Below are 23,027 nucleotides of genomic sequence, written 5' to 3'. Positions count from 1 at the left end.
AAGGTGAATCAGTCTGACTTGCAGCTTGTTTACATCACTCCCAGCTTGTTTAGTTTTGACTGAGGACACAGACAGTCAGAGTCAGACGGAGATGAATGAGGAAAAATGGAAGGATCGAAACAAGGGAAATAGGTGCCAAGGGTCACTGTTTGGAATTTTCCTATGCCCACAAGTGTGGGTTAATTATCGATTCAGCGTACATCGAATGTATGGTTGTCACCTCGTTTAATCGATAGGAGTGGATCTGATTTGGGGTATCCTATGAAGACCACTGATGTGTTAACCCTTGCCTGGGTGTGGTGTGGTAATTCATTTGAAGACGATACGCCTTGTGACAAGTCACTTTGGGTGATAATTAGTATGTGGATTTGGAAGGATGACAGATAAAATCTAAGTGACTGTTCTCTTGTTTTACCACCATGGAACCTGTGGAATTCGACATAATTGCCTTCCCTTGACATTTACCCTGGATTACAAATATCTCTCTCATCACCTGTTCTGTGGTTGAACTGAACTTTCATAATTTACCATCTCAAGACTCCAGACCTTGTTTCCCCCAAGCTCAATAGTTTTGGATTTATATTTACACACGTATATACACATAACACTGTTAACTTTTGTTTATCTTGCTTAAGTTACTATATTATAAGTAGATTCTAATAAAGGTAGTTTTAACATCAAAAACAGACTCCAGGTGTAGTCTCCATGAGGAAATCTGCAGATGCTTGAAATTCAATCACACACAAAATGCTGGTGGAACACAGCAGGCCAGGCAGCATCTATAAGGAGAAACCCTGTCAACGTTTCAGGCCGAGACCCTTCGTCAGGCAGTCTCAGGCAGTCCTGACGAAGGGTCTCGGCCTGAAACGTCGACAGTGCTTCTCCTTATAGATGCTGCCTGGCCTGCTGTGTTCCACCAGCATTTTGTGTGTGTTGTTCCAGGTGTAGTCTATTGGTGCTGATTCGTTTCTGAAGTTTTACGATTCATAACAAAATTGGGGCCTGCATCCGGGATATGAACAGCTATGGGGGCGTAGTCATTAATTATTGATTTCATTGGGGAAGTCTCTTTTGATTGATTTGTGTGTGGAAAATCAGCAGCAGATGCTGATTATTGTTTGGAAGCGGCAACCTCTGAGGCATTAGAGAATTCCAGATGGATTGAGTTGTTAAGTCTTGCTAGAAGGTTAAAACTTTCTATGTTGAAATTGGCAATGAGGAGGGCACAGTTGCAGAGGATAACAGCTGAACATTATATATCTGAGAGTGTGTTTAAAGTGGAGGAGTTGGAAGTGTTTCCTGAAAGTAAACCTAGTGAGCTTGAGCTCCAGTATGAGTGAGAAAAATTAAAGATGGAGGCTGCGGAAAGGCAGAGGCAGTTTGAGGCCATAGAGGCAGAAAATCAGAGAGGAGGCAGAAAAACAGAGGCTATTCGAGCTGGAAAAGATAGAGTGGTTGCAGCAAAGGGGTCTAGCGTTAGACTCTGGTGATAAGTTTGAGGCCAGTCAGGAAATTAAATTGGTACCTCCATTTGATGAGACAGAGGTTGATAAATACTTCCAGCATTTTGAGAAGGTTGCTAAGAATTTAAAGTGGCCAAAAGAGGGTTGGCCTATTCTCTTACAAAGTGTAATTAAGGGGGAGGCTTAGCAAGCCTATTCTGTTTTGTCAGTTGATTAAGCAGATGATTATGTCCTAGTGAAACAGGCTGTGCTCAAAGCTTATGAGTTGGTCCCAGAATCATACAGGCAAAAGTTCAGAAGTTTGAGGAAATCTGTGAACCGGACATATGTAATTTGCTTATGAGAGATCTGTGTGTTTTGATCGCTGGTGCACATATATGATGATGATAAATATATGATGATTTTAATAGCTTGGAAGAGTTAGTTTTAATTGAAGAATTCAAAAGGTGTGCTCCTGATGACATAAAGACGTATTTAGATGAAAAGGATGCTGCCACTTTGCAGGAGTCTGCTAGATTAGCAGATGAGTTTGCTTTAACTCACAAGGTTAAGTTTACCCAGAATAAGAGCTTCCAAAAGAGTGCCAGGGATCACCAGGGTAAACCAGAAATTACAGCTGGGACTAGTGACAACAGTAAGGATGAAGGGAAGCAGTTGAAGGAGAAATTTTCTGGTCATACTTGTTACTATTGTAAGAAAGCTGGTCATATGATGGCTAATTGTTCTGTCCTGAATAAGAAAAAGGAAAAGGAGGCAGTCCCGAATGCCTGTGTTCAGCATGTTGAAGCACCAGTAAACCCACCGGGTTCTGAACATTCTGTTGAGGCTCAGTTATGGACTGAGAGTTCTGACCGAATTAAGAAGGCTTTTGATCATTTTATGTCAGATGGGTTTGTATTAGTAAAGGAAGGGTCAACCCCGGTACCAGTGAAAATTCTTCGAGTTACTGGGGTTACTCAGTCACTTATATTAGACAGCGTTCTAAAGTTTGGTGATGAGACTAACACTGGTGAGGTAAATCTTATTAAAGGCATTGGGGATGGCATGGTTTCTGTGCCGTTGTACAAGGTAACTTTACTGTCAGGGTTGGTTTTGGGACCTGTTAAAATTGGATTATACTCCAGTTTACCATTGGAAGATGTTAGTTTGCTGTTAGGGAATGACCTGGCAGATGGTGAAGTTGTTCTTACAGTGCTGTTGACAACTAAGCCAACCACGGACGACCCACAGATGGATTTTAACATTTATCCTTCCTGCCCAGTAACTCGAAGTATGGCTAAAAAGTCTGCCGACGCAGACGGTTCTGTGCAGCATGACTCTGATACCCCTGATAGCCAAAATTGGGATTCAGGTTATGATGACTTGTCAGGGACTTTTCTGCCTTCATTGTTTCAACAGGATTCAGGTCATAAGTCTGATGAGAAAGATTTATCCCTGTGTAGGAAGGAGTTTATAGCAGAACAGAACCAAGACGCTGACATTGAAGCTTTAAAGGAAACAACTCTCTGAAATGATGAGATTAAGAAAGTGCCAGTAGGGTATTATCTCAAGGATGGAGTGATAATGAGGAAGTGGAGGTCACCTGCTATACCAGCGAGTGAGAAATGGGAAATTTTTCACCAAGTTGTAGTTCCTAAAGTTATAGGGCTGAAATTTTAACTTTGGCCCACAGTATGCCATTAGGTCGACATTTTGGAGTGAATAAAACTGTAAACAGGATTATGAAATAATTCTACTGGCCTAATTTGAGGTAAGATGTTGTGACCTTTTGCAGAACCTGTCACACTTGTCAAGTTGAGGGTAAACCGAATCAGGTCACGCCAGTAGCCCCACTCTGGCCTATACCTGCATTCGGTGAACCCTTTTCCAAAGTTATAGTGGATTGTGTTGGCCCATTGCCAAAGACTAAAGCTGGCCATCAGTATCTGCTAACTATTGTGTGTACTGCATCCAGATTCCTAGAGGCAATACCTCTCAGAAATGTTAAAGCTAAAACTGTGGCGAAGGCTTTTACCAAGTTCTTTACTTTATCTGGTTTGCCTAAAGAAATCCAGTCTGATCAAGGAAGTAATGTTACAACTGGATTATTCCAGCAGGTAGTTTATGAACTGGGAGCGAAACAAATTACATCGTCTGTGTACCATCCGGAATCACAAGGGGCTTTAGGAAGATATCATTCTGCTCTCAAAACAATGACTCAGACATACTGTGTTGAAAATGGAAAAGACTGGGATGAAGGAATAAATTTGCTTTTGTTTGGAGTAAGAGAGTCGGTACAGGAATCACTGGTCTTTAGTCAATTTGAACTTGTATTTGGTCATAGAGTGAGGGGACCTTTGACCTTGTTAAAGGATCAGTGGATTGATGGGGATGTACTTGTTAACTTGTTAGACTTTGTTTAGAAGTTCAAGAATAAACTACACCAAGTCTACAGACTTGTCTAGTGAGACAAAACTTAAAGATTTCTCAAAACAAAATGAAGTGTTGGTTTGATAAGTGGGCTTGAGAAAGAAAATACCAGGTGCGAGATAAGGTGCTTGCCTTATCTCCAATATTGATGAATCCACTTCAGGCGAAGTTCAATAGACCGCATGAAATAGTCTCTCAAATTAATGATCTGAATAATGTTATTAAAACACCCGACCAACGTAAACTAACACAGGTGGTACACATAAATATAATAAAGCCTTATTTTGACAAGCAGGCACCATCTGTGAGTGTTGTTGTCAAAACATATGAATCTGGCAACCCTGAGAATGAAATAATTGACTCGTCTGAGAATTTTCACAAACCAGATGTGGTCCCAGTTAGGCTAATGAATTCGGTTGTTCCAGAAAACATTGTTAACAAGTTGGCTCATCTGCAGCCAAAGCAACAACAACAGCTGAAGGAATTAATTCTGAAGTTTAAAGATTTATTTTCCGATGTTCCCAAGCAAACCACGGTTGCAGTACATGATGTAGATATTGGTCAAGCCAAACCGATTAAACAACACCCATATTGCATGAACGTCGAAAAGTGTAAATTGGCTGAGCAAGGAATGGAATAGATGCTGAAAATGGTATTATTAGTCCTGCAGCATCAGTTTGGAGCTCACCCTGCGTTATTGTGCCCAAACCTGATGGTAGAGTTAGATTTTGCACTGATTATGGGATTCTGGTGCAGTGAAGCATCCCCACAGCTTGATGCAGCCACCACCATGCTTCACAGTTGGGATGGTGTGTTTTTGATGATGTACTGTGTTTGGCTTTTGCCAAACATACAGGAGCATTTAGTTTGATGGCCAAAAAGCTCAATTTTGGTTTTATCAGACCACAGAACCTTCTTCCAACTGACATCTGAGTCTCCTGCATGCCTTCTAGCAACCTCCAGTTGAAATTTCTATTTTTTTCCCCCTAACAGTGGTTTTCTCTTTGCCATTTTCCCATAAAGCTGCAACTGGTGAAGTACCTGGGCAACAGTTGTTATATGCTCGGTCTCTCCCATCTCAACCACCAAAGCTTGTAGCTTCTACAGAGTTGTCATAGGTCTCTTGGTGGCCTCCCTCACTAGTCCCCTTCTTGCATAATCACTCAGCCTGCTCCAAGCAGATTTGCTGCTCTGCCATATTCTTTTCATTTCTTGATGATTGACTTAACTGTACTCCAAGGGATATTCAGTGACTTGAAAATTTTCTTGTATCCATCTCCTGACTTGTGCTCTTCAATAACCTTTTCACTGAGTTGCTCAGAGTGTTCTATTGTCTTCATGGTGTAGCTTTTGCCAGGATACTGACTTACCAGCAGATGAACCTTCTAATGACAGGTGCATTTTTACTAAAATTAATTGAACCACCTCAACTGCACACAGCTGATCTCAATTTAACTAATTATTTGACTTCGAAAACCAACTGGCTGCACCAGTGCTGATTTGGTGTGTCATATTAAAAGGAGTGAATACTTAAGCAATTAATTAATTTGTTTTTTATATTTGTAATTAATTTAGAGAATGAATGATTCTGTAATTCGAGGGTTGGAACACACAGATGCCTATATTGATGACTTAGTCACAGGGAGTGACACTTGGGAAAAGCATATCTCTGCAGTAGAGAAGCTGTTTGACAGGCTTTCTCAGGACAACCTTACAGTTATCTAAGAGTGAATTTGGCCATGCCACTGTGACCTGTCTTGGCTATGTTGTTGGTCAACGCAAGTTGGCTCCTGTTCGGGCAAAAGTCCAGGCAATTTCTCAAGTTTCTATTCTGACTGCTAAGAAGGCTCTTAGAAGGTTTCTGGGAATGGATGGATGTTACCGTAAGTTGTGTAAGAACTTTGCTGCTATCGCTCTTCCTCTGACCAATCTCCTGAAGAAGGGTGAAAAGTTTGTCTGGGCCGAGCCTTGTCAGGATGCATTTGATCGATTGAAATTTATTATTTGAAATTAGGCCAATCAATGTAGTGTTGTCAGCAAATTTCATTAGCAGATTGGAGCTGTGGGTGGCAACACAAGTCATGGGTGCACAGAGAGTAAAGGAGGGGGCCAAAGAGACAACCCTGTGGGTTATGTGTCCTGAGGGTCAGAGAGACAGAGGAGATGGATCCCACTCTTACCACCTGCCGGTGATCTGACAGGAAGTCCAGGATCCAGCTACACAAGACAGGGTGAAGTCCGAGGTCTCTGAGCTTCTTGTCGATACTTCACGCCTTCGTATGTCTACTGCTCTGCCCATGACTGCAAGGAACTGCAGAGAACTATGGAGAACAGAGAACATCAGAGAAACATGCCTCCCCTCATGGACTCTTCCTACACTTCCCCTCCCTCGGAAAAGCAGGGTATGTACACAAAGATCCTCACAACCTGGACGTTCTTGCTGCAAACCCGCTCCCACATTGGCGGAGAGATACAAAAGCCATAAAGTGCGTAACACCAGGCTGAAGGACGGCTTCCTGTTTGCAGTTATAAGCCAAATGAAAGATAAATTGGACTCGACCTCACAATGTAACTCGACGTGACCCTGCACCATATGTCTATCTGCACTGCACTTTCTCTGCAGCCATAATGCTTTGTTACAGTGATTATTTTGTTGTATATCAGCTCAATGTACTGTTGTAATGTATCGATCTGTGTGGATAGTACGTCAGGCAAGATTTTCACTGTAGCTCAGTACATGATGATAATAAACAAATTCCCCATTTTAATTGTGTGGAAATATTAGACAGACTGAGCTTCTGCTCTGGAACCACAGAAGGGAACTGAACTGTTGTCTTTCTGAGGAACGCAAATAAGTAGAAAAGGCTTTAATCTCTCATTACGATCTGCGGTAACTGGGATCAGGTGACCGGTGGTGGGTCTCCCATATCAATACCAGAATCAAGTTTAATAGCACCGGCATATGTCATGAAATTCGTTCAGCAGTAGAACCTAATTTTTAACCATAGATGTTAACAATTGTGATTTAATATAAGAATATAAATATCACATTGTTAAATTATATAAATAGTGCAAAATGAAAAAAAGATGTAATAAACTATTTTAATTGTGCCGACTGTTTGACTGACTGGGTTGTTGCTTTGGAAGTAGTGGAGTGAAGCTTAACTGAACTGTACACATTTATGAGAAGCTCAGATAATTATAAAAAGCTAAATTCTCACATAAGTGGGTCAGACACCCAGAAACATCGGCAGCACTTCAGCAGGTGAAAACAGTGGAATGAAACATGCTGAAAATATTGCCGAAAAAAAACATATTGTCCACCGACAACGACAGGACGTGACCGATCCGGATCTCACTGTCTTGTCTGAACGGGGAAAGATGAAGCTACACGTACACGTAGGGCAGTGACCCGCAGATGCTGCAGATCTGCGGAAAACGTGAACAGGAAACGGGATCACATGGCCGCTTTGGTCTCGCATCCCCAGACAGATGTCCATTTACCCACTACTCTGTGGAAAGAAGCAAACGCCGCTCAGATCTCCTCTCACCTTAAATGTATTAGACATTTCAAACCCCAGGAAAAATATATCGTCTGTCCACTCTATTCCTCTCGTAATCTTATAAACGTCCATCCAGTCTCACCCCAGCCTGCGCCGCTCTGGAGAAAACAACACAAGTTTGTCCAGCCTCTCGTTATAGCTCATGCCCTCTAATCCAGACAGTGTCCTGGTAAACCTCTTCTGCGCCGTGTCCAAAGCCCCAACATCCTTCCGAGAATGGGGGCGACCAGAACTGTATGAAACACTCCAGATGTGGTCTAACTAGTTTTATAAAACTGTGTTACGAACTGTAGCGTTTTAGAAACGAACCAGCAGCAATAGAGTTCACACTGGAGTCTAGTTTTGATGTTAAAACCACTCTCTTTATTAGCATCTACTTATAATATAGTAACAACGAAATAAAGGAAAGTTAACAGTGTTAAGTGTATATATGTGTAAATGTAACTCCCAGACTATCGAGCCTGAGGGTACAAAGCTCAGAGTCTTGAGATGGTAAAGTAGGAAAGTTCAGTAATACACGGAATAAATGATGGGAGAGAGATATTTGTAATCCAGGGTGAAATGTAGAGAAAAGGCGGTTACTTCAAAATAACCGCCGTCGAAGTTCTTATCCGCTGAATCCGTCCACAGACGAGTTATCAGCGAAGTGACCTGTCACAGGAATACCGTCTTCCAGGGGTTACCACACAACATACCCAGTCAAGGGTTAACACAAGATATTCCACAATCCACTCCTATGGATTATACGAAGTGACAGCCACACACATTCGTTGTGGTTCCGTGTACCGATGATCAACCCACTCTTGTGGGCAGAGGAGAGTTCCAAGCCTCAGCTGCGACTAACTGAAGCTATCAGCTTTTCCAGTCTCTCTCTCTCTTTAGACTGGCCGACTGCCTGTCTGCAGATCGCTCTCTCTCTTATGGTTCAGTCCACAGTCAGCGCTGTCAGCCTGTGACTGACGTCATAGCCCCGCCTCCTCACGCCGGCGCTCTTAAAGAAACAGTCACAGTACGACCGCAGGCTCGTAACAGCCGCAACACAACTTCCCGACTTTTGAACTCAATGCTTCAACTAATAAAGACAACCATGCCATTTGCCTTCTTAACCACCCGATAAATCTGTGCTGTCTCTCTCAGGGAGCGATGAACTTGGAGTCTAAGATCCCTCTGATCATCGACACTGTTCAGGGTTTTGCATTTAACAGTGTACTGTCGCATACATTCGAACAACCGAGCTGCCAAGATGATCATCACTAATCAAATCTCAGTGAGATTTCTCAGGTCCTGTTGAATTTATTGCCAAGTGCACAAGTACGGGAAGGTACAGGGACAGAGAAACACTGACTTGTGGCAGCATCACAGGCAAGTACATTCAGATAACACACGGAACAGAAATTATACGATTCTCTGTCAGTAACAGTCTATAAATATGTTTTATGTCATTACCGATATTTAAAATACATTGTGTCATGATCAATATTAAAATGTACATTTTGTATCAATAACAGACTTGGAAATGTTGAATTTGTTCCCTGTCTCCATTCCTCCTGTAATCCACAACCAGCTCCTTTGTTTTTGTCACAATGAGGGAGAGGTTGTTTTCTTGACACCACTGTCTCAGAGAGATGACTTCTTCTCTGTAGGCTGCCTCGTTATTATTTGGGATTCGGCCGATCAATGTAGTGCCGTCAGCAAATCTAATTATCAGTTTGGAACCCGCCACTGCAGCCCCACAGTGCACTATGTACTGATTGCAAAGCTACGGAATTGCATGTGAATAGACTCCCCTTCCCCAACTCTACTCTTTCTGCGTCACCAGCAGACTGGGGCATCTCACATCTCGCTGCCTCCGCCAGGACATTAAACTGTGAACAACTGTGGTCAGGGACTGATCTCTGGGGTACTCCAAACGCTACCTCCTTCCAGTCTGAAAACGACCCACTCATCCAGACACACACTACCGGCAGTTTATCGATCTCCAACGAAAAAGCCTAATCACCTACTCCTGAGGTTCAATACCATTGCTGACTCTGAGTTTACCACCGTCAAATGCCGGGAGGGACATAATAATCAGAAAGTCTCTCGTCACAGCCGTGTAAATAAAATGTTATCTGAGTGGGTGTGTGGCGCATGCTCAGAATGCGAAGGAGACAGACAAACTGAGCCAAGTCACAGACTGATGAAAGGGAGAAATGATCCATTTTGATACAGAGAGGGAAGCAGAGAGTTTGATATTGTGCCTGATGCAGGAATTGTGGGCAGTTAGAAAATGAAATCTTGTTCCTCTAAATTGTTTTGAGATGTGACAGTGTTTTAATCAGAAGGCACCATGGAGACTAAAATTATTTCAGTTGAAATGTTGTCCTTCACCCACTGACCTGCTTTGTAAACTTTTAACAGTGTCGAAAATTAAAAGGATTTGTGTATGGGAATGTCGAACACAACAGCACGTTAGTTCCGCTCTATCTCTCAGTTCACCAGCGCTTGAACACAAAGTACACTGCAGATGCTGTGGTCAAAGCAACACGTAAATGACGCTGGAGGAACTCAGCAGGTCGGGCAGCATCCGTGTAAATGAGCAGTCAACGTTTCGGCCCGAGACCGAAGATCGAGATCTACAGCTTCGCACTGGGAAGCGGCCGTTCACCTGCTCCGTGTGTGCGAAGAGACTCATTCAGTTAACCCACCTTGTGATGCTCCGGTGAGTTCACAATAAATAGAGGCCACATTTCTGTCCGGAGTGAGCAAAGAGTTTTACTCAATCATCCCAGCTGCTGCAACACCAGCAACTTCACATCAGGGAGGAAGTTCAAATCAGCTCCGAGTTAAATGTTTAACTGAAGGCAGCTGCAGGTTCATGAGGGACTGTTACTGTCAGATTCTGCAGTTCTTGCGGCTGCTCATCGCACCCAGGACTGAACCCTGGTCACTGAGCATTGGAGGAGTCTGTTCTGCTGATGTTAGCCTTAAACTAGACTGGTGTTTAATATTGTGGATCTGTGAAAGATAAATCAGATTTTATCAAATCCCGTGTGTCAGGTACTTACTGTCTCTATCACACTCACTATGTACACTAGAGAGGCCACTCGGCCCATCTGATCCTTACCCATGTTTCTGTTCCATTTCAGTTTATGAAAATCTACCCCTGCCGTTCCCCTCTCACTTTCCCTGAGATGACAAGTTGCAACTAGTCACCACTCAGTGGGATCGGAGATTTCCCTTGAATTTCATAGAATCATAGAAATCTTCAACACATTACAGACCCTTTGGCCCACAGTGTTGTACCGACCATGTAACTTACTCTGGAAACTGCGAAGAATTACCCTAGCGCATCGCCCCCTATTTTCCTAAGCTCCATGTAACTATCTAAGGGTCTCTTAAAAGACACCATTGTATCCGCCTCTACCACCGTCACTGGCAGTGCATTCCACACACACACCACTCTTTGCTTAAAAAACTTAGCTCTGACATCTCCTCTGTACCTACTTCCAAGCAGCTTAAACCTATTCCCCCTCATGTTAGCCGTTTCTGCCCCGGGAAAAAGCCTCTGGCTATCTACACGACCAATGCCTCTCATCATCTTATACACCTGCATGAACTTCCTGCATGATTTTCTCCGGGCTGAATAAGACGATGAGCTCACTGTGGTTGTGACGTTCTTCAGGGCTCTGGACGAAGTTGGTTAAACTCCTGCTTCCCTGCTCTTTTCAACGTTTTGGGTCATTTTCACCAATTTTAAAGGACTGTGCCTCAGACAGCTGGGTTGTTGCAATTGTTACGGAACAGCAGCAACAGATCACTAATGGAGTCTGGTTTCGATGTGAAAACCATTATCTTTATTAGTATCCACTCCAAATATAAAAGATTAAACGAAATAAACAGAAGTTAACAGTGTTGTGCGTAGATATAGCTCCCAAACTATCAAGCTTGGGAAACAATGCTTAAAGTCTTATGATGGTAAAGTAGAAAAGTTCAGTAATCCACGGAATAAGTGAGTGAGAGGAAAGATTTGTAAATCCACACGAACATGTAGAGAGAAGGCAATTACGAAGAATTCCACACACATTCCACGCTGGGTAAACGAAATAACAGCCGCCGAAGATCTTATCCGTCGATTAGTTCCGAAATCCACTTCGAAAAATCACTAGGTGACAGTCACAGGAATATCGTCTTCAAGTGGTTACCACAGATCACCCGGATTCCGGGTAAGGGCCAACAAAAGTGATACCACAGGATACTCCTGCAAATTCACACATATGGATGATACGAAGTGACAGTCACACATCCGTTGTGCACTGCGTGCCGATGATCAACCTAATCTTCTGGGCATGGAAGAACTCCACCCCATAGAAGTGGCAAGCTGAAGTTCCAACAGCTTGTGTGTGTGTGTGTGTCTCTCTCTCTCTCTCTCTCTCTCTCTCTCTCTCTCTCTCTCTCTCTCTCTCTCTCTCTCTCTCTCTCTCTCTCTCTCTCTCTCTCTCTCTCCCCCGCCCCCCGCAGTGTGTGACTAGCGTCACAGCCCCGCCTCCCTCAGGCACTGAAAGCGACACTCACAGTAAACGAATCTGCGGTCTCGCAACACAAGTCTGACAGCAGACTAGCGAGTGAAACTTCGATGGTGCAGAGTCAGAAACCAAAGTGTTGCCAGCCTGAGTCAGGGCTTTGGGGCTCCAGAGAGAGATGGAGTGTAGAGTTTACGAGGAGGAGGAGGAATCAGACCAGCAGGATGTGGCTACAAAAGAAACAGTTGGAAACTGGTTGACCGAAAAAAATGATGGTTTATTTCTGCAAAATACTGGAGGAAATCAACAGATCCGGCAGCAAATGTGGAGAGGAATAAATAGACAACGTTTAGACCGAGCCTCTTCAACATGCCTACACTGTGTACTCCGCTGCAGAGTTGCTGCTTGAACTGCAGCGTTCCTCCAGCATTTTGTGTGTGTGCGTCTCTGTATTTCCAACAACTGCAGAATCTCCTGTGTTTTATATCTGCATTTTACTTTGGCATTAGATACACGTTGATATTGACTATATTGCTTATGGGAGCCGCTTTCTGCGTTAAAACAGCTGCAGATTTTTCTATACACACTATAAAAAAAATGAGGTATGGACATTGAACAGGTGCTTGCAGAAATGTTTAATGGCACCGTGATTACCCATAAAGTCCTGCGTTAAAAGATTTTGACCGGCTTTGAAGCACCGATGAAATGCGCAGGCGTCAGGGCTGTGACGTCTCCGAATATGACGCATGCGCGCAGTACACAGAAGGCCTTGCAGATATCGTTTGCGGGTAAGAGCGATTCTCAGTCTTTCTATCTTAAACACCGTTTTCAGGGCAATTCCTGTGAACTTCGAAAACCGTGACCCGCAATCCCAGGACAGCCCTGCCCTCTTCCCTCTCTCTCCGCCCCACGATCCGTACACGGGCCCCGGGGATCTTCCGGTTGATGAGGGAATGGGAACCGATGGATCTCTCAGACAGAGCTGAGCTCCAGCTATCTAAATGCCAGGATTTGGAACTCCGAGAAAGGGAACAAAATCTTTTACATCACCAGTTGAGAAAATCGCCTTTGTTCTACCTCCAATCACTAACAAGAGAAAATCTGAAGATGCTGGAAATCCAAGCAACAGACACAAAATGCCGGAGGAACTCAGCATTAGTACTCTTTTCCGTAGATGCTGCCTGGCCTGCTGAGTTCCTCCAGCATTTTGTGTGTGTTGCTTGTTCTACCTCCTTTTGTTCTCGACTTTTCTACCGGTGAGGACATGTTTTGTCCCATTCTCTATGGGTACGTAATGATATCAAACACCTTTGCCCTGGGCAACAAGTAGCTTTCACATCACAAATGTGCCAGACTCCAATGAGACAGACTATTGCCCTTCCCTTCATATTCATTGGGATTGCCATCACTGAGTTCACCACCGTTAGTCACCCGGGGGAGAGTTCAGAGGAAATATTTATGTAGAATGCAGAAACTGGTGATACCTGTGTGCATGTGGTGGTGCTAAAGTTGCCCGAGAATTTGCAAGTGGGAAGAAGTGGAGTGATATTTGGAAATCTGACTTTTTAAAGTGTAATTTAGCTAGCAAACCACATATGGACAATGTGCAAAAGCTTTGGTGAGAAAATCATTCATTACCCGTTACAGGCCTGGTACATAGGTTGTGTGAGAGTGCAGATGAACTGGATGGAACCCAGAGGAGATCAAAGTTCCTATTGACAGTGAAAATGAATACATCTGAATGATAATAAAATACACTGCGCACATGTTGTCACTGGCTAAAAATGCACAGTACAAGCTTTACATGCACACTGGTCATTACAAATTAGAGGAGACATTGGCGGGAAGGTGGGGAGACCTCCAGTGTCCCTGATGTCCTCACCAACAAGATGTGCATCCAGCTGCAGCTTGTAACTCTGCACTTTAAGGAGTTGGATCTTGAAATGGATGAATTCCAGATCATCCAGGAGTTGGAGGAGGTGCTAGATATGACATGAAGTGAGATGAGTTACACCCAAGGTGCAGGACACAGGCAACTGGGTGAGAATCAGGAAGGGGAAGGAGGTTAAATAGCCATCGCCGAGTACTCTTGTTGCTAGCCAACACAGCAACAGGTGGACCACTTTAGAAACTGTTGGGGGGAATTGCCTGGCAGAGGAAAGTCAGAGGGGTGATAGGGGATTGGTTAGTTAGGGGAACAGAACAAGAGGGGACTAATATCCTAGTAGTAAAACTTGCTAGAGGTAATGTTGGGGTGGGGGGGGGGGGTGACGTGGTTAAAATAAGTTGTAGGGGGAATGGGAGCCAGAATGACAGAACAGATAGTGGAGAGGGTGAATTGAATTGAATTGACTTTATTAAGTACATACTTCATAAACGTGAGGAGTAGAAATCTTTACGTTACGTCTCCATCTAAATGTGCAATGTGTAATTTATAATAGATAGTCTGTACAAAGGACAGTCAATATAACATCAAAATGCAATTGTATCAGCATGAATTAATCAGTCTGATGGCCTGGTGGAATATTATGTCCCGGAGCCTGTTGGTCCTTTTGCTGTGGTACCATTTCCTGGATGGTAGCAGCAGGAACAGTTTGTGGTTGTGGTGAATTTGGTCCCTGATATCCTTTGGGCCCTTTTTACACACCTGTCTGTGTAAATGTACTGAATAGTGGGAAGTTCACATCTACTGATGAGCTGGGCTATCTGCACCACTCTCTGCAGTTTCCTGCGATTAAGGGAGGTACAGTTCCCATACCAGGCAGTGATGCGGCCAGTCACAATGCTCTCAATTGTGTCCCTGTAGAAAGTCCTCAGTGGCCCCATCCCAAAGTTCTAAATACTGTCTGAGGTGAAAGAGGTGCTGCTGCGCTCTTTTCACAACACAGCCGGTGCGTACACACCATGTGAGATGCTTGGTGATGTTTACACATTGGAGATGGCAGAAATGCCCTATTATTATAGAGACGGGAAGAGCATCAAAGAATTTAATGGTCATTCCAGATACCAGCACTGTGCCAAGGTACAAGATTATTTCTCTCTCCAACTTGAGTTGAACTTCACTGTAATGTCAGATCACACCTTGACAACTCAAGTCATTTCATCTGAAATGTTGTCCTTCACCCATTGATGGATTTTGTAAATCTTTTCACAGGTTAAAAATGACAAGGAATTTGTCTACGGGAACCTCAAACACAACATGCCAGTTTTGCTGTCTCTGTCCAGATATTTAAGAGAGGAGCAAGGGATTCACTCGATCATCCTTCCTGCTCAGACTGTGGGGAAGGATTCACTCAATCATCTGACCGACTGGTGTGCCCGTCATTTGCTGGGACACTGGGAGTGGATTTAGTCAGTCATTTCAACTGAAGGTACATCAGCAAGTTCACACTGGGCAAAGCCATTCATCTCTTCTGTTGGTGAGAAGGCATTCAGTTGGTCATACCACCTGTGGACACACCGGTCAGTTCTCTCTAGGCAGAGGCTGGTCATCTGCTGAATTTTTGGGGAAGGATTCACTCGGTCATCTGACCTAATGGCTCACCAGCGAGTTCACACTAGGGAGCGGCCGTTCACCTGCTCAGTCTGTCGGAAGGGATTCACTAGGTCATCTCACCTGCTGAGACACCAGTCAGTTCACACTGGAGAGAGGCCGTTCATCTGCTCAGACTGTGGGAAGGGATTCATTTGCTCATCCCAACTGAAGGTACATCAGCGAGTTCACACTGGGGAGAGGCCGTTCACCTGCTCAGACTGTGGGAAGGGATTCACTCAGTCATCCGACCTACTGGCACACCAGTCAGTTCATACTGGAGAGAGGCCATTTACCTGCTCAGAGTGTGGGAAGGGATTCACTTGCTCATCTCACCTACTGAGACACCAGTCAGTTCACACTGGAGAGAGGCCATTCACTTGCTCAGACTGTGGGAAGGGATTCACTTCCTCATCTCACCTACTGAGACATCAGCGAGTTCACACTGGAGAGAGGCCGTTCACCTGCTCAGACTGTGGGAAGGGATTCACTTGCTCATCCGAGCTGAAGGTACATCAGAGAGTTCACACTGGGGAGAGGCCGTTCACCTGCTCAAACTGCGGGAAGGGATTCAATCAGTCATCTGAACTGAAGGTACATCAGCGAGTTCACACTGGCGAGAGGCCGTTCACCTGCTCAGACTGTGGGAAGGGATTCACTTGCTCATCCCTACTGAAGGTACATCAGCGAGTTCACACTGGGGAGAGGCCGTTCACCTGCTCAGATTGTGGGAAAGGATTCACTTTCTCATACAAACTGAAGGTACATCAGCGAGGTCACACTGGGGAGCGGCCGTTCATCTGCTCAGACTGTGGGAAGGGATTCACTTGCTCATCCCAACTGAAGGTACATCAGCGAATTCACACTGGGGAGAGGCCATTCACCTGCTCAGACTGTGGAAAGGGATTTACTCAGTCATCTGAACTGAAGGTACATCAGCGAGTTCACACTGGGGAGAGGCCGTTCACCTGCTCAGTGTGTGGGAAGGGATTCACTCAGTCATTTAAACTGAAGTTACATCAGAGAGTTCACACCGGAGAGAGGCCGTTCACCTGCTTAGACTGTGGGAAGGGATTCACTCAGTCATCCATCCTAATGGCACACCAGCAAGTTCACAGTGGGGATCAGCCGTTCACCTGCTCAGACTGTGGGAAGGGATTCACTCGGTCATCTCAACTGAAGGTACATCAGAGAGTTCACACTGGAGAGAGGCGGTTCACCTGTTGGACTATGGGAAGGGATTCACTCGGTCATCCATCCTAATGGCACATCAGCGAGTTCACACTGGAGAGAGGCCGTTCACCTGCTCAGACTGTGGGAAGGGATTTACTCGGTCATCCGACCTATTGGCACACCAGTTCATACTGGGCCGTTCACCTGCTCCGTGTGTGGGATTCACTGAGTCATCTCATCTACAGACAGCAGCGTTGTTCACAGTGGGGAGAGGCTGTTCACCTGCTGTGAATGTGGGAACGTATTCACTCAGTCATCTAAGCTTATGTAACTCTCGCTTCGGCTAGCAGCTTAATATACGGGGTGATAGCCCCCCACCCCAGCCCGGTCAAACTTAAGAAATCTCGTTTGGGTGGATGCTGCTTGAGGTGTCCCCTGTTACAAATTAGTATGCTCAAATAACAAACAGTAAACAATATGTGATTAAATGATTGAGCTTTATAATTCTTACTTTGACCATAGCATTAGTAAAGAAAATTTAAAAAAAAGAAAAAGTGCCCACTCTCTCCATTTGCATCTTCTCATGTCTCCCTGGCAAAAGCCCGTGGTAATCTCTCTTCCAGACTCACAAGAAAGAACATTTCTGTCATTGGATAGTCCCAGACTCCAAAACCCTGTTATCTTTGGTCGTAACCTAAACATTGCTGCTACAGAGAAACCATTACCTCAGCAGTGAAACATTACAGAGAGGCCGTTACTTTAGCAGTGAAACCTTACAGCATGTTATACTTGTGACACACTACCGGGTTCACACTGGGGAGAAAGTTTCAATAAGCTGCGTGCTGGATATTTGTCATGCACCCTGGGCATGGGAGCAGTTTCTTCTGCTGCACATTCACCTTTAATGGAACTGGAGTTTAATATTCTGGGTCTAAGACAAATAAATCAGTTCTATTTTGAATTCTGTCTTCGGTATTTAGGTTTCACACAACTAGTGTACAGTAGGGAGTCAACTCAAGCCAGCTGGACCCTGCCAGTGATTCAGTTCCACAACAGTCCTTTTTAATCCTCCCCTGTTGTTCATCTCTCGCTCTCCCTGGATGGTGAGATCCACCACTGGATCCATCATCCAGTGGTGACGGATTCCAAACAGACACCACTCTGTGGTGAAGAGGTTTCCTCTGAGTTTTCTGCAGAGTGAAGATGTCGAGGAGAAGGGAATCAGCAGCAGGGCATGGCAACGAATGACAGAGTAGTAACATTCGGAAGCTGATTGACAGAGAAAATCTTTTGTTTGTCTGACTGATGACACAAACTATACCCATGGCGAGGTGCTCCACTGGTCGAGGAACTTGTGTGCATTGGGAAATACTTTATCTACTGAGGGAGTTGTTCCTGCTTGTTTATCCTGTAATATTATATCCGGATGGTTATTATGGACTGTCCTATCTGAAATAATGTATTGATTAACGTATAATTTTGTCACCATCTCGTCTTCTTAGATCGTTGGAATGTCTCCCATGGAGGGTCATACTCATTCCACTGTTTAATGTTTCCTTCCAGAGTGATGATTCATTTTTTTGAGTTGGCCTCTCATTTAAGTTTTCTGGTCTGTATTTCTTATCACAATTGCATATACACACATGGAATGCTGAATCCAGTTCATTTTTGATTAAATCATATACTTAGAAGTTTTATCTGACAGTTGTGTGATCTTTCCTCATGTGTGTTATTTCTCTTCCTCCTTCTGTCCAAGGTCGTGTTAATCTCAGTGGGTTTGAGTGGAAATAGTCTTTTCTAAAGATTTCTTAAGATCTTGTTTATCTTTCTAAATTTTACTGATTGAAATGGGACCAAGATATTTTTATTTAAAAAAATTCAATGTCGGTATTGATGAAAATGTTTATTGCCTGTGTTGTTTTTGCTAATTATTGAGCTCTATTTGGTAGGTTTTTTAAAGCCTTGAACTAACTTTTGTCAAAGGTTTTCCGTATTCTGCACTACTTTCTATGTTCTTTGCTTGTTGATATTCCAGATACGTGGGGATCAAGAGTCCCGGTGAAGGGTCTTGGCCTGAAATGTTGATTCCCATCCATAGATGCTGCCTGACATGCTGAGCTCCTCCAGCACTTTGTGTGTAGTTCTCTATATTTCTAGCATCTGCAGGTCCTCTTGTTTCCCAGATACTTACATATTTATTGAAAGATCAAGCTGCTATTGGGTTGTGTGGCTCTGTTGGTAAAATATTAAATAAAATAATTAGAAAGAGGTGGCATAGGGTTGGAAGGTGTAGAATATGTGGGTAGAATCAAAGAACAGCAAATGTACAAAAAAAATCCTTGATGGGAATTGTATAGGGACCTCCAAACAGTAGTAAGAATGAGGTCCACAAATTTCAATGGGAAATAGAAAATACGTGCCATACGGGCAATGTTACAATAGTCATGGGGGATTGTCATGCAGGTGATTAGGAAAATCAGGATCGTGTTAGTCTCAAGAGGAGGAATTTCCTAGAATGCCTACAAGATGCTTTTTTTTTTCAGAGCAGCTTGTGGTTGAGCCCACTTGGGGATCAGATATTCTGGATTGTTGTAATGAACCAGAATTAATTAGGTCACTAAAGTCCAAAGAACACTGAGGGGCAAGTGATCTTAATTTGATCAAATTCACCCTGACATTAGAGAAGGAGAAGCTAAAGTCAGATGTGGAATAAAGAGAATTAGAGAGGCATGAGAGAAAAATTGGTCAAAATTGATTTAAAAAGAACATGGGCAGGGACAAAAATGGAAGAGCAATGGCTGGAATTTTTGGAAGCAATTTGGAAGGCACAGGATATATACAGTGGCATGCAAAAGTTTGGGCACCCCTGGTCAAAATTTCTGTTCCTGTGAACAGCTAAGCGAGTAAGAGATGACCTGATTACAAAAGGCATAAAGTTAAAGATGAAACATTTCTTTAATATTTTAAGCAAGATTACATTTTTAGTTCCATCTTTTACAATGTCAAAATAACAAAGAAGAAGGGCCCGAAGCAAAAGTTTGTGTGCCCTGTATTGTCAGTACTGAGTAACACCCCCTTTGGCAAGTATCACAGCTTGTAAACACTTTCTGTAGCCAGCCAAGAGTCTTTCAGTTCTTGTTTGGGTAAATGTCTGGGTTCAGTCATAAGTAGCAAAGTACTGACTGTGGAAATTACAAGTCAGAATATTATTAGAGTCACAGAGAGCAGCAGCACAGAAACAGGCCGCTCGGCCCTTCTAGTAAATGCCGACCTGTTTTTATTGTTATTGCCTAGTTCCAACAATCTGCACCAGAGCCTCCATACACCTCCCACCCACGTCCTCACCCAAATTCCTCCTTAGTGTCTAAATCGAACCCACATCCTACACTTCCACTGGCAGCTCATTCCACACTCTCACCAACCTCTGAGTGAAGAATTCCCCGAAAATAATTCACTTTCACCCTGAACGTACGCCCAATGTCAGGGTGAGAGGGAGGACGGGGCAGAGAGGGAAGACAGTAAGGGGACGGGTGGTCAAATGCAGAGAGGGAAACAGAGCAGAGAGATTATACTGAAAATCTTTCAGAAAAAGTAATTGAACTTGCTGCAAACCTACTCTCCATATCCTGTACATTCTTAACCAAATTATTGATCTAGATGACAATAATGGTTGATGTTCAAAGTAAATGTTATTATCAGAGTACATATATGTCACCACATACAACCCTGAGATTGTTTTTCCTACAGGAACACTTAGCAAATCTATAGAATAGTAACAGGATCAATGAAAGATCAAGTGGAGCATAGAATTCAACAAACTGTGCAAATGCAAATATAATTAAATATCAATGAATAATGAGAGCAATGGGGTGTAACCCTGGGGAACCTCACTAGGCCCGGGCCTCGAGTCCAATAAACAGCCTCCCACCATCACTCTCTGCTTCCTACCATCAAGACAACTGTGCATCCATTTAGCCAGCTCTCCCTGGATCCCGTGTGATCTGACTTTCCACAGCAACTTACCATGCTGAACCTTATCAAAGGCCTCACTGATGCCCATATCGGACCCGATCCTGGGACAGAGGAGTCACAGATCAGAGGGCATAGATTTAAACAGAGGATGAAGAGGTTTAGAGGGATCTGTGGAGAAGATTTGTCACTCAGAGGGTAGTTGAAACCTGGAACACACTGCCCGAGGTGGTGGTGGAGGCAGGTCCCTTCACAACATTTACGAAGAGGATGAGCATTGAAACTGTCGAGATACAGTCGGCTATGAACCAAGTGCTGATAAATGGGACCAGTGTAGACTGTGAGTGGATGGTCAGAACAGGTATGGCTGGCCAAAGGCCTGTTTCCGTGCTGTGTGATCCACCACTCCGGACATGCTAAATTAATGATGCAAGGCATTGATTTCAAAACTCCACACCCCTCACCAACCTGAAATAAATCTGACTGCACCCCTTTGTCACCACTGGGAATATCTGTTTCTGTCAAGGTAACATACAAATTGATCACTTCTGCTAAACAACTGGCAATTGATGAAGTTTCTGTGTCTTCTTCCATTAATGTTGCTGCCTTACAGTAAAACTAACCCTCTCACTGTGTCAGAATCAGTGATTAAATCAGACCCCAAACACTGTGTTTTCATCCCTGCACGTTATAACTGGAACCACCTCACTGAGGGTCTGATCGAGAAATGGGATCACATCTGCCCTGCTTCTGACAATTCAAATACCCTCAGAATGGTTTTCTGATTCAGTCTGAAGGTTATGGTACATTCAGCTCGACGTCAGACCTGACAAACCATGTCTTCCCACAGCTGGTTCCACCTGTTGGTGTGTCCTCTTTCCTCCACCTCCAGGGAAGCTGCATCTCCACACAAACTCCTCACTTGAGACGACTGTCTGTACCCGTGACACAGGAAATCACATCACTGTCACTCTCCTGATAACGTGTCTGACCTGCTCACCTCCGAGTATCCTCCCTCAACAAACCTCTTCCTCAGTCACCGTCTGTGAGATTATATAAAAATACAATTACTGTAAAACGATCTATCAGACAGCTCCTGTACCCCTCCACCCCGGATGATGGTTTGCTGATTAAAACTCTCTCTCCTCAGCCCTTTCCCTATTCCCTTTCCCTTTGCAAACTCCAGATATGCCAGCTGATCCGAACCCACTGTGAGGACATTTATATCTCACAGGAGGATGTAGAAACCCGTGTTGTTCTCTGATACAGAGGTCACTGACACTCCACCGCCATCCCAGTCTGCACCAACAGCCCATGACGGTGACAGCTCTTCCAGACACTGGGGCTTTGTAACAAACACAATGTTAACAGCAAGATTAGACAGTAATTCATTTGAAGAGAGAATTGTTGCTTCCTAAAAGGACACACCACCACTCAGCTGGCCGGGCAGCATCTATCAGAGAGAAAAGCCACACTCCCACTCCACCCCCCGCATAAAACAATGCAATCAGAGGTTTATGATTATTTTCAATATCAAAAGATTGCCCTGACACAAACTGATGAAATGCCTCACAAGGAAACAAAATGCTGAGCAATTCTTTTTAAATCTGGGCATAACGTGTTTCTGGATCAGATAATGAACGAGTTGCATGTGCCACTTGTAGCCATTCCTTATCATGTTATGATCATTTTCAACATCAATAGATTCCCCAGTGAGAATCGGAATGAAAATGTTTGGACACCAGGAAGTCCCGCTCGGAGCGGATAGTTCAAAGGTTAATTTATTATCAAAGCAGGTATCCGTAAACAATTCTTGAGCTTTTTTTCTTCTCCGGAAAACCACGAAAGTCGTTCAGAGAGAAAAATCAAACTCCCACCTCAACCCCCGCATCAAAAAGACAGCATCCCGATCATCAAACCCCCAAAATCCACCCCTCCCGCACAAAAGGGAACAATATCGTCGACCGCCACCCCCCCCAAAAAAAACAACCCTACCCCGCACAACTGCGGAGGAGCCGGTATCACCAGTGTAGAGGCGGCCGCATCGGGAGCAGCGGACACAACGGGCGACCCCGGAAGATTCACAGGTGAAGTGTCGCCTCACCTGGAAGGATGTTTGGACAACGGAGAGAGTTCGACCGTCCGGCCCTTTCACTGTGACACCCCGAACTCCACATCAAATCCGTCCAAACGAATCTGGGTGAACTTTAATGACCAATAAATATAAATCCTCTCAGCGATCAGCTGTCTGAGTGATTCCCTGACTCTGAGAGGCAGGGGTATCTATGGTCCACACTGTCAGGGTGTTGAGTTTACTAGGAGACAAAGACTGCAGGGACGAGAGGTTTTCTGTTGACTAATACACTGTGTGTGGACCCCGCTGGCAATTCTGGTGTTGTGACCCGAATCGAGACAA

General features: G+C 44.1%; 1 protein-coding gene across 1 annotated transcript in view; it reads left to right on the top strand.

Moving 5' to 3' along the window:
- The window catches only part of LOC140720912 (uncharacterized), a 129,100-nt gene extending 110,827 nt beyond the window's left edge, over window positions 1-18,273 (top strand). The window contains 2 exon segments of the mRNA XM_073035759.1: window positions 15,544-16,691; window positions 16,694-18,273. Of these exon segments, the coding sequence (XP_072891860.1) occupies window positions 15,544-16,691; window positions 16,694-16,989 (1,444 nt within the window). The 3' untranslated portion in view covers window positions 16,990-18,273.
- The last annotated feature ends 4,754 nt before the right edge of the window (window positions 18,274-23,027 follow it).

The sequence above is a fragment of the Hemitrygon akajei genome, unplaced genomic scaffold (assembly GCF_048418815.1).
Source record: "Hemitrygon akajei unplaced genomic scaffold, sHemAka1.3 Scf000048, whole genome shotgun sequence".
Lineage (NCBI taxonomy): Eukaryota > Metazoa > Chordata > Chondrichthyes > Myliobatiformes > Dasyatidae > Hemitrygon > Hemitrygon akajei.
Note: the sequence above shows the minus strand (reverse complement) of the source record. Positions and strands in the feature narration are given on the sequence as shown.